The sequence below is a fragment of the Tyto alba genome, unplaced genomic scaffold (genome assembly GCF_018691265.1).
Source record: "Tyto alba isolate M040663 unplaced genomic scaffold, T.alba_DEE_v4.0 Super-Scaffold_19, whole genome shotgun sequence".
Classification (NCBI taxonomy): domain Eukaryota; kingdom Metazoa; phylum Chordata; class Aves; order Strigiformes; family Tytonidae; genus Tyto; species Tyto alba.
In genome coordinates this window covers 8,820,736-8,835,088 of record NW_024881281.1, presented here as the reverse complement: position 1 = coordinate 8,835,088, position 14,353 = coordinate 8,820,736, and the positions used below count along the sequence as shown (strand labels likewise).

The window sequence follows — 14,353 nt, the reverse complement described above, 5'->3', positions numbered from 1 at the left end:
TTTGTCAAACAGATTTTTGAGTACATGGAGACAGCTTACCCAGTTCTTAAGACAGTGCTCCCAGATCAGCTTGTAGTTTGTTCTGTAATACCATGTGGATTTGCTGGGATTTTCAAGTAAATACATTATGTATATGGCTTGCAGATTGCTTAGGCTGTCTGCATCAATAATTAAAATGAGGGAGGGGACTATTCTGCAGCATCTCCCCCTTTCTTTTCCTCATCCCTTTTACATGTCTATTTTTATCTTTCCTCTCTTAGGATCAGGAAGATAAACCTGTAGCAAGGGAGAGTGTGTCAAAGACAGAGCTGAACATTTTTCCAGCAGAGATGGGAGCTCGTGGCACATCACTGCAGTGCCAGCTCTCAGCATCAGCCTGACCTTTGCCATTCTCTTTGCAGACGCTTTGATTCAGACTTGTCAAGAGCTGCCAACCTGTTCTCTTCACTGTTAAAACAAGCACACCTTTTCTACTGAGACACAGGACAAAAAATGTTGCTTTTGAGTCTTCTGATGAACATGATGCTGTGCTGTTCAGTTGCCTAAAGTAGAGGCAAATGGTTTGGTTTGATTCAGTATCACTGCGGTGGGTGTAACATCACCTAGTTTTTGAGCTTTGCTGTTGCGGGTTTTTTAATGGTACTTTGTTAGATGAAGAGCTTCAACACAAGTTAATATTTAAATCACAAGTATATCACAAGAATAACTACTTTCTGTTTTATACCCCCATTCTTACCTATCTTGGAAAAGTATACAGTGTATTGGAGTTGACACTTCAAAATACACAAGTCCTGTCCAGATACAGGCAGACTCTTTCAGTGTGATTGTCTGATGTGGCGTTTTGTGTCCTGGCGATGTTGAATTGAAGTGGGAAGTTATGTCTGGTTAATTGTAAGACTGTCTCTTTCCTGTCTCTGAAATCTGTAGTCACTAATATCTCTACCTTGAAGTCACTTGAAGTTCAAAATGATAGCCAGTCCTTGCTGGATATGACACAATGTGTCGTGGTCACGGTCAGCTTCTGTGGTGGGTACAAAGTGCAGCAAGACTGTACGGAGCCTAAGATTTGAATGCTGTTATAAAAAGTGCACTTAATCTGAGCGAGTGACAGTCCCTTCCACACTGACATTACCACCTGAGAACCAGCAAGAGTTACTTGCCCGTGTTTACGTGCCAGCTCAATTTAAACTTTACAGCACGTCCAAAGAAACAGAGAAACTGCCAAGGAGAGGTTGATCTAGCTGAAATGGCTGGATGTCCTTGCTCAGCTTAGCATGCGTGCCCAGCAGACCCAGCTTTGGGCTGAGCTAATTTCCCAGCCTGTGGGTGCGGTACAGCACAGAGCGCTTGCTGTCGTTGTGCGCTGTGGGACTGCTGAAGCTTTTACTGTGAAGATTTTCATACTGTAGCTGGGAGCATGAGCATTTGAGCAACTTCCAAATACACACATTGTGTGCTGGTGCAGAATAAGTAAGACTGGTGGAAAATCAGACAGTACGCTGTGCTTGGTGTGAAGACAGTTTGATATTTCATACACCAAAACCTGGTACCTCCCATGTGTTGGGAACCCCAGTGGAGGGTGTCACAGAGGTAGCGCAAACTAAAACTTGTCTCACGATTTTTTTTTTTTTCACATCTGGCTGAAGAACAAGGATGCAGTTCAGTGTCAATAGCCTATGTGATCTTTGCTTTTTGAGATAGCTCCTTAGGATGGTTTTTTGGCTGGAAACTTTGGAATTGGCCTGAGATCACCGAGTCATGGGCTGTGAAAGAGCCATTAAATAGTAACAAGTATCTTATTTCATTACTGACCTGGACCATGCTCTGCCCAGCAGCCTGGAGACGAACTGCTGGCACACGACGTTGCTGGTCGCAGTTAAGTGTAGCACACGGTGCATAATCTTGGGTACTGTTGTGTCTCACTGTCTACACCGCTCTCTTCCCAGTTTCAGTTTACTTGTTCTAAGGCTCTTTATACAATGCTCTGCCTCTGAAAGTTTAGTTCTGATCGTGGAGTTGCCTGTGAAGATCTGATGCCATCAACACCTTCATTTGTCCGCATTACAGTTTAGGGCCTTAGGAGCCAAGTACCTGTGCTGAAATTGCTTCGTGTTGCTCTCCCTTTTCATGCAAAGGGGCAGTTTTGTGCATTTCTTATGTATAAGGACAGCAGTTAGGTGCTCTGTGGAAATCCCCAGTGCTCTAAGAAAGGTTTAAGCCTTGATTAACTTCTCCAGATATACCGGAGCTTACAGTGGACACTGTAAAAGCAAGACAACAAGTGTTGTATGCTGGTATAACTGCTTATTTGCAAGAATTTTGCAGGGTGAGTATAAGAAATGCCACAAGTTCTGGTACTACAGCTCCTCAGTGCACAAAGATGTTCATTTTTCTGGTTGTTTTTTTGTTTGGTTGGTGGGTTTGGTTTGTTATTTTTGCTTTGTTTTGTTTTTAATTTTATTTTTTTTTTTTTTTAATGCCCCCTATTGTAGCATTTCTTAGCTCTTCTCAATTGCTTAAAAAAGTTGAGAATTTTTTAGACAGGTATTCAAAAACACTGAGAAAGTGCAGTGCTTTATTTGCTCCTTTAAACTCACTAAGGTCCAGAGTAATTTTAGTAGCAGTACAGTTACTCTGGATAAAGTAAGGACTGTGTTGCTCTCTATGTTCAGTGCCTAGCATTGTGCAGTCCTGCTTGTGGAATATAAACTCCGAGTGCTGATGTAATACAGATGTTAATCAGAATTTACAGTAGTTGAACTGAGCTTGGAATTTAGCTGAAGGGACTGAAATGGAGCATTAATCAAAAGCCACAATTACCGAGCCACACTTTCTGCATTAAAGTAAACTAATGTAGAAGATGCATTACACCCCTAACATCTCAACATAAAGTAAGCCCTGCCATGAGAACATGGTAACAGTAGTTATTAGCCTTTACCTTTGGCTGTCTGAATAAGGGACAGGGATATATAGATGTTACTTTGCTCTCAGAAAGGGGATTTAGAGAAAAAAAAAAAAGCTGGCTCTTCTTAATAAACTAGTGTAATTACAGATCTGTTTTAAGTGGAGGCATATGATACGTATGTTTGTGACAATTTTCCAGAGGGATGGTTCGGCTAGTGCTAAATAACCAGGCTCATTTTCCCATAATGCAAATGTTATTCACAAACTATTACCATAATTGATGCACCGAGCCACTGTAGAGTAAATAATGTGTTGCGTGTGGGAAGCAAACTAGAAGTCAATGAATATTAAAGAACAAAATCTTATTTTTAAAGGGAAACTTCACAAGAATTAGAATTACTTTGAAAATCAAACGGCAATGCAAGTTCAAATCGACTGGTTGGTTTTTAGTTATGTATACATGCACATGCATAAGCACGCGCCCTTACGGGCTGCGGCCTTCAGTCTGGTTCAGTTGGGGTGTTTTTTCTGCTCGGTGAGTACAAAGCATCCTCAGACTGGATCAAAGCAGCGTGGTCTGTGGGAACCTTTGGGTGGCATCCAGGGTCCCGGGAGCTTCCCAGCCAAGTGGGTGATGAACACGCTAGACCTCTTGGTAGCCAAAGAAATAAGAACCTTTCAGGGTGTTTTCTGTTGGATGAAGGGGAGCCGAGACGTTTTGGGGCAGACACTGGTTGTTTCTTTGCCTCTGCCTTCATGTGCTGTGCCGGTGTACTCGTTCTTGTGTAACACAGGAAGAATTCTTCATTGCACAAAAACCATGGCAGGGATCATATTAGGTTTATAGGTTGCTATGCTTGCGATGGCAGAGTGCGAGTGGACTGCCTGGAGGCTGAGATCCGTGACCTGCTCGAGTGCTACATCGCTGGGCACGGCTGCGCGGACCTCACAGCGTGCGGGAGGACGAGGCTTTACAGTTACTCCTTGGTTAGTCCTTGATCACCATCCCTGTGCACAGCCTTGTGCCTCGGTACGTGTTAAGTGGGTTACAGCACTTTTTGCAGAGGTGTAAATTACCCTGTATCCACTGCTGAATGCAGGAACTATTGGCACTGCAGGCTTATCTGTGCTGGTATGGATTTTTAGAGTAAAACAGTTTGCTGAACAGGACTTGATTTAACTGTGGGCATTAGTGCCCTGCCATCTAATCCCTTTTTATGTTCAGAGGGAACTTGTGTTAGTGCTTAAGTGTATATATGTATATTGCATGGAAAGGCTGTATATTTTTCAGGCATTGCTTTACATTCTTTCCCCCTGGATATATTGGTCCCTCATCTCTGTTCTATGTGTAAATGAGGGAGATATATATAGACAACTATATAATGTATTGCAGAGATATATTCCAGTAGGATGAAATGATGGAGTGGCAAAGAATCACTGCATTCTGCATTTGAGAATTGTGTCATTTTGAACACCTGTGAGTGCTGATGTGTTCTCAGAAGTGAACTTTTCTCCAGGTAGTAAAACCCTGGTCAAATACTGCTGTAGCTCTAGAAACCAGAAAGCCAGGGAACAAAATGCAGAAGCATTGTGTAGGATTACAAAAGCATCATTTGATCTCTTAAGATCATAAGCCATTTTGTCCAGATGGCAATTATTGTTATTTTTTAAGATTACAGATTATAGCACTGCACCTTCTTTTTCAGAGAGATTAAGATGACATTTTAAGCAACCTTTGCCTCTCATTGCTGAAGATACTTGCACGTGACTTCCTGGCACAGTTACATATATATCATATAACGTCAGTCGCTTTCCTTATTGTAACCTGATATAACTCAATGTGGCAGAAGTAACATATTGTGTGCCATCATGAGCCTAGCTCTTGTGCGCCAGGCTTATGGGCTGTCCTTCCTCTGCCTCAGTCTGTCTCTTGCAGATTGTAAACCACTAGCAAATGTCTGTTTCTTGTCCTCTGTGGACTGTATCGAGGTGTCTTTGAATCTTTCAGGCTTCTGAGGTTGTGCCTCCTAGCCATAATTTCACCTAGAAAGCTGAGCACATGCCCGAGCTCGATTATCACTCGCCGTAACTCATTACAAATTGGCCCTTTGCTGGAGGAGATACAGTACTTCAAACTGCTTTTCTCGGGTTAATCTGTAGTCTTTCTCTTTGAATCAGGTAGCCTTACTTATTAGGTATTATTAGCATCCCAGAGGAAAGCAGGCAGGGAAAATGTTACTTGCGCCTCTGTCATTGCAAAAAATAATCTTTCCAGAAAGCACAACTCTTGCCTGCAGAGCAGTAGGGGTGGCACCACTGGATTCCTGGACCGCTTTGTCCTACATCTCATGCGTCTGAAATGGCACCAGTCCCAGGAACTTTGATACACGAGACATGGGATGCATCTCATTCTGTGCCTGCTCTAAGTGGATATTAAAGCATAAGAGCTCTCAGATACTGCCAGCCCACAGTGGGTTCAAACCAGTGACCTAGAGAGTGTCTTCTTAAAACGTGCACAGAAGTACGAATTGACAGCAGCATGTTTCTGATGAGATTTTTCAGCAGCACTCAAGATGAAAGAGCAGATGGTGTTGATGGGAGAGCAGGGTTATAAGGTACAAGATGGGATTGTTATCATGTTAATAACAAGACAGCAAATCCCACAGTGCTTTCTATTAGCCTGAAAGAAGATAGTTCCCTGTTGGCCTTCAAGTGAATCAGAAATGTCCAGTAATGCAGGCCTCAGGAGGCTGTGGACACCTTGTTAGTTCGTCGTGTTGGTTCTGAGATGCAGCCATCGATACATTTGGGTTTGGTCATTCTGACCCTTTTCCTCACTGCCTATGCCCAGGGAAACTCTTTAGGGTGCAAAGGACTTTGAAGACAGAGCTGCTGTAATTCTGGGTTACTTTTAAAACAGAACCACTGTTACGGAACATGGGTACTTTGAAGTGAATGTGGGTTTTGCTAGTTTAAAGCTTGGGAAGTGCTGGGCATATTAGTAGGCAGGCAAACAGAGCTTCAGCACTTGCACTTCATTTAAAGTAATCCATATTACCCTGCGGTTCCCTGAACTTGGGGGAAGAAACTTTCTCTTTTAGTCAGCACGCAGATCGCACAGGCTTTGCTCTCAGCTTCAGATAATCTTCCAGGGATCACTACTTTGGCTGGTACATTAGGAGCCATTCTGAACTGTGAAAAACATTTCAAAATCCCTTTCATTTATATCACTAATACTTACTCCAAATTGCATTTTTTTTTTTTTTTTTTTTCTTCTCCCACTTGGTAATTATAAAAATTGCTGTAAACATTTTCTGGAGATGGGATCATCCTATTTATCTAAACTTTGTTTGTGCTTGTTGTTTGTGTCCTATTTTTTTCAGCATCCCCACACTTCACTCTGTTCGTTGGGAAGTGTGAAAGCTATCATGGTAATAGGGAGTGAGATGATTTTCTGCTCTCGTAGTGCCAAGGAGATAAGAATGGATGTAATTCATCCTGGATGCAGTCCCTGCTGCAGATACATCATCTTGCTTTAGGCTCCCTGCACACAGAGGTATACACGCAGGGGTTCATTTTGCTTGGCATAGGGTCACTGCTCGTTAGCTACTCCTTGATCAGAGTAGCTTGGCTCAACCCCGTGCCTTTGCAAGCGGGTTCTTCAGGGCTTTCATACTGCGGCACGTACAAGGTGAAATAGTGCCCGGTTTGCTCCTTCCCTCCCTCCCACGTAGCACCAAGAAAATTTTAGTCTGACTTGACAACGCACCCAGAGTTAAAAAGAAGAGGAGGAGGTATACCCTGCTTTTAGGTGACTTAAAAATCAAATTGGTGCTACTCGCAGTTTAGTTTGCTTGCATTAGGGTATGATTAGCCTTTTCATGGGGAATAATTGAAATGAACATGGATCGATATCTAAATATACATTAGGGTGTATTAAAAGGCTTAAAGCCAATGGTCTGTTAAAAAGGAGGTTATTTCAGTTCCTTTGTACACTGTCTCACATTTGAAATGGTATATTAGAGTATGACAAAACCTGCTGAATAAATCAAAAGATGATTCTTCTGGGAGAATTGCAAATATTCTATCAAAATATGGTTCCCTTTGTGGGGGCATATAAAATCAAGTCTGGATTTTGGCTGTACAAACTTAAAATCTGAATAGTACATTATTTCATGTTATTGATAAGTGTTTGAAAGAGAAGGTGTGGGATAACAGACTTTTGGAGGTTAATGCTACAGAACATTTAGGGATGAATTTCTATCCAAGGTATTGTTTGTCTGGCAGTGTGTCCCTAACAAGTGAAGATGTATTGGCAAACAGGAGTGAAGCTGTTGTGTGATGCACCATATAGACAATAGCTATAAATATGAGACTCAAACACATCTCAGACAAAGCGCTGATGCTGTAGGTTTTGAAATAAATGGTGTATTTTTCTTGTCTGCAAAGATGAATGCAGTGTTGAAAACTTAAGCTGTTGTGTACTTCGGGTACATGTGCAAACCTAAACAGCTTTTAGTTTTAGTATTATAAGAAATAACGAGGTTCTGCTGGTGCTGGCTGGAGGCTGTTTCTGGATGGTAATGTTGGGGGGTTTCAACAGTGCGACAAAAAATGAGCAATCCTGTGGCGTGATCGGCTCTTCCGTGCCTGGCTGGGGGACGTGATGGCTGGAAATTCTGCATCTCCATTCCCTGCACTGCACTTGTCCTTTGATTACAAAAGGACAGCTCTCGAGGGATGTTGTTGTGCATTTTCCTGAGATAAAATAATAGCTCTGTGTTTTGTGACCCTGGAACTTTAGGTCCTGCCAGATGCTAATGAACCAGTGGAAAATATCCAGGGCCTGGTAATTGCTTTGAGCCACAGCTGTTTGTGCTTGGTACACAGTGTCAGAGCTCGCTTCTTCGGTGGCCGCGCCCTGTGATATTGCCCCAAGGTCCCCTCGGGGACTGCTGGGTCAATGCAGCGAGCAAACTTCCTATAATTGGGTACAAGAGACCGTGGTGTCCGTGTGGGCACGGGCAGCCCAAGGATGAGTCATGCTCTCCACACCAGCTCTGTGGTCCCGGTTTGGTGCCTGCAGTACATCCCGGGCAGCGCTAGCAGGCCGGGTGTCCCGCTGCGGGGAGCGCAGGAGCAGCAGAGCCCTTGGCAGAGCGGCAGCTAGGAAGGAAGCGAGGCTCTTGCACTGACCTGATGTCATTCAAACATACACCCGGATCTGTCCTATTTATTCATTCGCTACTTCAAACCCCAGCTTTTTAGGTGAGGAAAATAGAAGGTGCTGATAAAAATCAGTGCTTTCATTTTCTCTGGATGTGTGTTCCCTGTAGGAGACCTTATCTAGTGCGGTCTTTGCAAGACATGATTTTTGATGTTTCCATCGACCTGAAAAAGGCTGGGGCATTTACCACCCTTTTCGCATAGGTTAATTCTCCCACAGAAATGCAGAATTAACCAGAGTGTGAGAATACTTTTCTGTAGCATGAATGGAGAGTTGTTTCTGACAGCTAGGGCTGTGGATGGCAGTGGTTTGAACCAGCTTGGCCGAGTTGTGTTGAGGAGGGTGGGTAGGGACTTGCTGGCCCTGACGCCGTGGCCGGGTGGCGGGGGCAGGATGTGACTGCAGAGCGGGGCCCAGGGCAGCTCCCCGGTGCAAAGCCACGTAGGAGGGGGAGAGCGATACAGTCAGTTAAATGAGGTGACTGTTATTGGTCAATATTGGTGTTTGGATCCCTTGTATAAGTCTTAGTTTATGAAAAGTTCTAAAAACCTCTGTTGGCAAGTGAATGAGCAGCCCGGCTCTCAAAGTTACAGCTTTCGTATGATGTGCTGACACCATTATCCATATCGATAGTACTTTTTTAGGTGAGTCACACTGACAAACTAGGTTTCAGGATCTGTCTCATCCACTATATATATATATATATATCTGTGCGTACTAATAGTAGGAGGTGGTAAGTCAGAGGTACATATCTTTATTCCATCTCACTCTGCCTGTGAAAAAGAAACGTAGATGTAGAAAAGGTACAGAGGGTAATGAAAAGGATCTGTGGAAACATGCACGGCTTCCCTACAAGGAGAAACTGAATAGCCTGGGAATCTCTAATCCCCAAAAGGTGTGATATAAGGGAGACAAGAAAAATCTGTAAAATCATAACTGATCTGATGATAATGAGAAGCAAATTATTTTTTTTTTCTTCAGGATAGGATATTGCGAGACTCACACTCAAATAACCAGACAGCCGGTTAAAAATAACAGAATGAGACAACTTTCTCCTAATGCATATAGTGAAGTTCCAAACCTTGTTCAGCATCTTATGGAAACATAAAGAGGTTCAACTACCTGTGTGACAGATTCAGGTCCATCTGTGTTATTGGTTATGTTACTGAGAGCACATCTTTTGACTTGAGATTTCTTACATTGTTTCCTTGTGCATCTTAAACTATTTGGACATAGGATTCCGGGCTGGATAGTTCTGTTCCAGTACTGCACTTTCTGTATACAGCAGAAATACAGTAGGTTGATTATATCCATCCTGTAGTTTGCAACTTGATATTCAGTGCTCTATGGCACGCTTGATGCTGGGAGATTTGCAGTGAGCTGCAACCAAATCAGTGTGTCTCATAAAACCAGAAACAGAGAACTGGGCAGTGTTTCTGAGCGGACAGAAGAACAAACAGTGTGATAGGTATCTTCCCAGGATTTTTTATGCATCAGTTTCATACTGATAGTGGTGAGGGGTTTTTTGTTTGTTTGTTTTAAAGGGTCTTTACAGATGATATTCAAAACATTAGCCTGGCAGCATCAAAGCTTAACAAGTTGGGTATGTAGAGGGAGGGCTGAGAAGAGAGAAGCAGAAGAGGGTCTGACTCCTGATTACTTGCTCTGGTTACATGGTAGCATTACTGCAGCTGCGGAATCGGAAAGGCGATATTCGCTTTATGCTTAAGAGGCTTTATTGTTTCTAAACTATATATAGTTCTGTAATCTTTCTTTAGATGGGGGAGGGCTGTGTGGGACAGCCTCTAAAGCATCGCCACCCGGCTTGGTGGGAGAGTGAGGGGTTAACGCAGTGGTGTAGGGTTCTCCGAATGGGCAAGCTCATTGTCAGAATAATGTTTAGCCAGGTGTTAATCTGTGTCTGGAGGGAAGTGCTGGAATTCATTATTCATCCCACTGGGGGAGGTCATGGTCCTGGGAGGCTGCCAGCACTGGAGCCAGCCTCCTGGCTTTACTGACATGTGCCATTTGTGATGAATGCAGCTGAAGTCCATTTGAGGAATTCTCTTGTCAGGCAGCCAAGCTGACAGCAAAACGCGGAGCTGAGGCATTCGGCGAGCTCTGCTGCAGCGAGCGAGATCGCGCTCAGCGTTGGGAGGGCAGGAGGGGACGAACTGCAGCCGTGGAAGGAAAGCATTGGTTTTTTCTTCCTTTTTTTTTTTTTTTTTTTTTTTTTTTTCCTCCCCTTCTTTCTCCCACCCTTCGCTTCTGCTGAATATTGTGCTCCCCCTGGAAAATCGCTGGCTCTGACGGAAAGGTTGCCGGCACGCTGCTTTTCACCAGCAGGATAGGGTTGGGTTGCTTTTTTGTTCTTTAACAAGGGCAGGAGGTGAGACAATGATCAAGTCAAGTTGGTTCTACGTCAAGTTCAAGTATGCAGAGAAGGTAAGTTGGTATGTTTTGTCCTGCAGCCTTTTCCAAGGGATTGCTGCGTGGTCGCCTGCAGCCCCCTTCTCTTGACAGGCAGCTCTGGCCACCAGCAGAGCGAACGCCGCTGAGAAGTTTCGCTGGTGAATTTCTTTTCCTGTGGCTTGATAGATAACGCTGTGCCGAAAGCTGGTGCCACGCAGGGTATGGGCTTGAAATGTGACAGCCGCAACTTCAGCATGGTGCAACTGGAAGAGTAAAAGCTCAGATCTAATTCCTACAGTGCTGTGTCAGGGGAAAAAAAAAAAAAAAAAAAAAAAAACAAACCCCAAAACAGTGGTAGAGATGTATTTGTTTTTCTCATGTGGAGCTTGAAAGGGAGGGATATTTCTGTTCTGTAGAGCCAGTTATGAGATGTGACCTGCTTCTGCAGGGAATTCAGTTCTGTTCTTCTCCTTTAGTGACAAAGTAAGTATTTAATTTTCCATAATTATTACTGGAAAAAAGGAGTTTTATTGATCAAAAAGTAGCGAGATGAATTCTAAGGCTGTTTGCTGGGTGTTTTACTGTGAAACTTGATGCATTTCCTATTGCACAGAATACAGTGATTTCTGTTGGATTTTCCTTTTATGCTCATCTTCCACTTTATCTTGCCTGTCCCTTGGTACCCAGATGCCTGGGGGAAACAGAGGGACAGGGATGGGGAGAGGATGCACCAAGATTTCAGTGGGGACCGCTTTGACAGTGATGCATTTTTACTGAATATCTCCCTGGAGGGATTCCTGCCCCAGGTTGGAGACTGATCTTGTTGCCAATAATGCTGAGACGCAGTCAGAGTATTTGGATTTAGCGTTGCTGTTTTCTTTAATCCAGCAAAATGGGGAAAAGAGCAAGACAACTTTTTTTTGTGAAAATACTGAGCAGCATCACTATCTGTTCCCTAATCTTCCTGGAGAAGTTAGCAACTTGCTGTTCTTAAAACAGGGGGAAAACTCATACATGTGCTATTAGCCTGAAATTTTCTATTCTGGCAAATACTCCCACAGTGATTTATTTCTTGTCTTTGTGCCTCAAGTTATACTGCACACAGTGAAAGCATATATATTTCATTTAACAAGAAGCATATATATTTCATTTAACAAGATTGTCCTATCATTTATCCCAGCCTACAAGTAGCATATTTAACAAAGTCACAGATTTAACTATTCTATTTTCATTTGTTTTGGGCAGTCTTACAAAGGCAATTTGACTGCAAAATCTACTTTATTAGGCAGTTATATTTTATCTCCTTGATGTTTCTCCACAGTAATTCTGTGTTCTTTAAAGTCATATCAGACCTATAAATATCTTTATCAAGACAAATTGACTCTGCATATTTAGTATATGAAACTTCCTGGAAATAAAAATCTAATGAAATCAGCAGTTATTTGCCAGTGGGTGAGGCTGGCTATTTAAAATACTAGGAAATATTTTTTTTCACCTTTATTTTTTGTGATTAAATTTTTCTTTTTTTTTTTTTTTTTTTTTAATACCTCTTACTGTTCAACCAGAAAGCCCTCAAGTCCCTTGAGAGCAGATAATGTTCCTGCTTTTCTGTCACAGGGGGATTCTGTGTGTGTGTTACATAACCTGTCATACCAGTTTTGTCAGAGACAGATATTTTTGAGATCTACAACCTGGGAAATTTGAACATGGCTGAAATCCAGAAAACCCACTTAATCTGTATTCTTCTTAAGAGTTACTTGTGCCTTACAAGATTTTCTTCTGATTCACCAGGGAAGCTGCCAAGTCTGTTAATCTGTCGGGGGGAAAAAAAAAAACAAACCCAAAACCATTATGCACACATGCAGGAAGACAGAAACCAAAATGCATACGTCTTTTACTGAATTTCATGCGTGATCAGAAACCGTTAATCCTTTGTGTGGAAGTGGGGGTTTCCTAGTGGAAAGCATTTCAGAAATATCAGTCTTGGCTACAAGGTAGGGATGTACCCCCTTCCTAAACACAGGATTTTGTGTCAAGGTTCTTGTTGAGGTTGGTGCTTGGCATATTCTGCATTAGCTTCAAGTCGTGTCTGCGTGTTAAAGCGGTGCTAGCATGACTTAGGTGTGAATTGACGCTGAATTTATTAAATTGGTGCAGTTCTCTGGCTGGACACTGTGAGTACATGCTCCATGAAAAAGTGCTTCTCCATTAGTGTCGTCACATGGTTTAAAAAATTAGGTCAAACTCTTTTGCAACTCTTCCATGTTGTCAAGGTTTTAGAAATTGGGTTTATGTTAGCTAAGCTGAAGTACCTTTGAAATTCTCAAACCAGCTTTTTACAGCAGTTTGTTTAAATGGATTTAAAATCTCACTTGGAGATGCAGTTTCTTACTTTCAGTTGACATAAGTGTGGGCTGCTGCAGGGATGAGTGTTTCCACTCCCAGCTACATGTTGTCAGAGGTAGTGATTGTGCAGCCACGTGGTGATGTGCAGCCGGGAGCTGATCCAACTGGAACTGAACAGGTTTTATTCCTTTTTTTGGGCTGGCTTCATTTTCAGCAGATCAGTGTATGGCTGTAAAGGATGTACCTGAAAATACCTGGGTGAGGTCGAGTAGAGAGGAAAGTGATGTCTCTTCTGTCAGCAGCCTGTGAAAACTAAATTAAGTTTACTCTCCTCATTTGGAAATGTTATATAATCTCTGTTGAAGGGAGGTCGTTTTAGGTTAGGCAGAGGTTGGGTCTCTGCCCTCAGATCAGTGCAATATCTCAGTTAAATCAGAACTAGAACTGCTTTTCCCGTGTGTGCCACAATACTGACATTGCACCACCACTCCCTCTTAATTCTCTAGTAAAGTTCATTGACATTTTTATTAGCTGGCTGGCTTTGCTGAAGTTGACATACTTGCCTCTGGCAATCACAAATATATATATATATTATTTTTTTTCTGGCCTTTGGTTTGCTTTGGAAGATTTTTATGCCTGAAGACCCCTCTGTGATAAAGCATATATATTTATATACATGTCAGAGGTAACTCTGCAGGCAGCTTATATATTGTAAAATATTCCTTCACATACAGATTGTCAACCTGTTTTATTCTCTTGGCATCACTACGCTTTACTGCTAGAAACTGTTCTGTTGATTGTGTTTGAATGTTGCTCATCCCATCTGGATTATCTGCAGCCTCTGCAGACCTGATAGACCTGAACTTAGTGATGTAACTGGCCTGAGCTTCAAGGAAATTCAGTCCTCACAGGTCTTCTGAGAGCTTCCAAGCTCGCTGCATTCACTTGCCACCTTGAAATCTCTTAGCCAGAAGCTTGTGTTATCTACTTGCTTGTAGGGAAAAAAATCAGTGGCCGTACATTTGTGGCTGCAACAGAAGGCCTGAGAAATGGTCTTAAACTGTCTTTGGATGTTCACTTTTTATCCTAAAGACATGTTGGAACTGGAAACAGAAGAGATAGGGGTTGGATAAACTGATGTACTTTGGCATGTCAGTTTGCTCAAGTCATCCAAATAGGCTTTTTATGTTATGTTAGACAAGCACTGTAAAACCATTTCACAGCAGCATATTCTTAATTGTGATTAAAATAATCAGATAATAAAACTAAAGTAGAAATCAACACAACTTCATCTTGAGTCTATTATCAAGTTAATAGCAAACATTCTATTATATAAACCTCATGGGGAGCCTACTGGAAAAAACCCAAAGTTTTTATGTTTACCCTTTCAAAGATTTAATATAAGGTCATTTGGACACGAGCCATTTTTACATAATACCCATATTCAGTCTGCATGCATTTACA

At 42.4% G+C, this 14,353-nt stretch overlaps 1 protein-coding gene across 6 annotated transcripts in view; it reads left to right on the top strand.

Annotated features, from left to right (window-relative positions):
* The window catches only part of AUTS2 (activator of transcription and developmental regulator AUTS2), a 793,559-nt gene that overhangs the window by 251,292 nt on the left and 527,914 nt on the right, over positions 1–14,353 (top strand). The window contains exon 1 of one of the 6 annotated variants that reach the window (XM_042791838.1): positions 10,110–10,576. The exons of the other annotated variants lie outside the window; for them this stretch is intronic. Within the exon in view, the coding sequence (XP_042647772.1) occupies positions 10,529–10,576 (48 nt within the window). The 5' untranslated portion in view covers positions 10,110–10,528. Of the gene's footprint in view, positions 1–10,109; positions 10,577–14,353 lie in introns of those variants that run through there. 6 annotated transcript variants of the gene reach the window in all.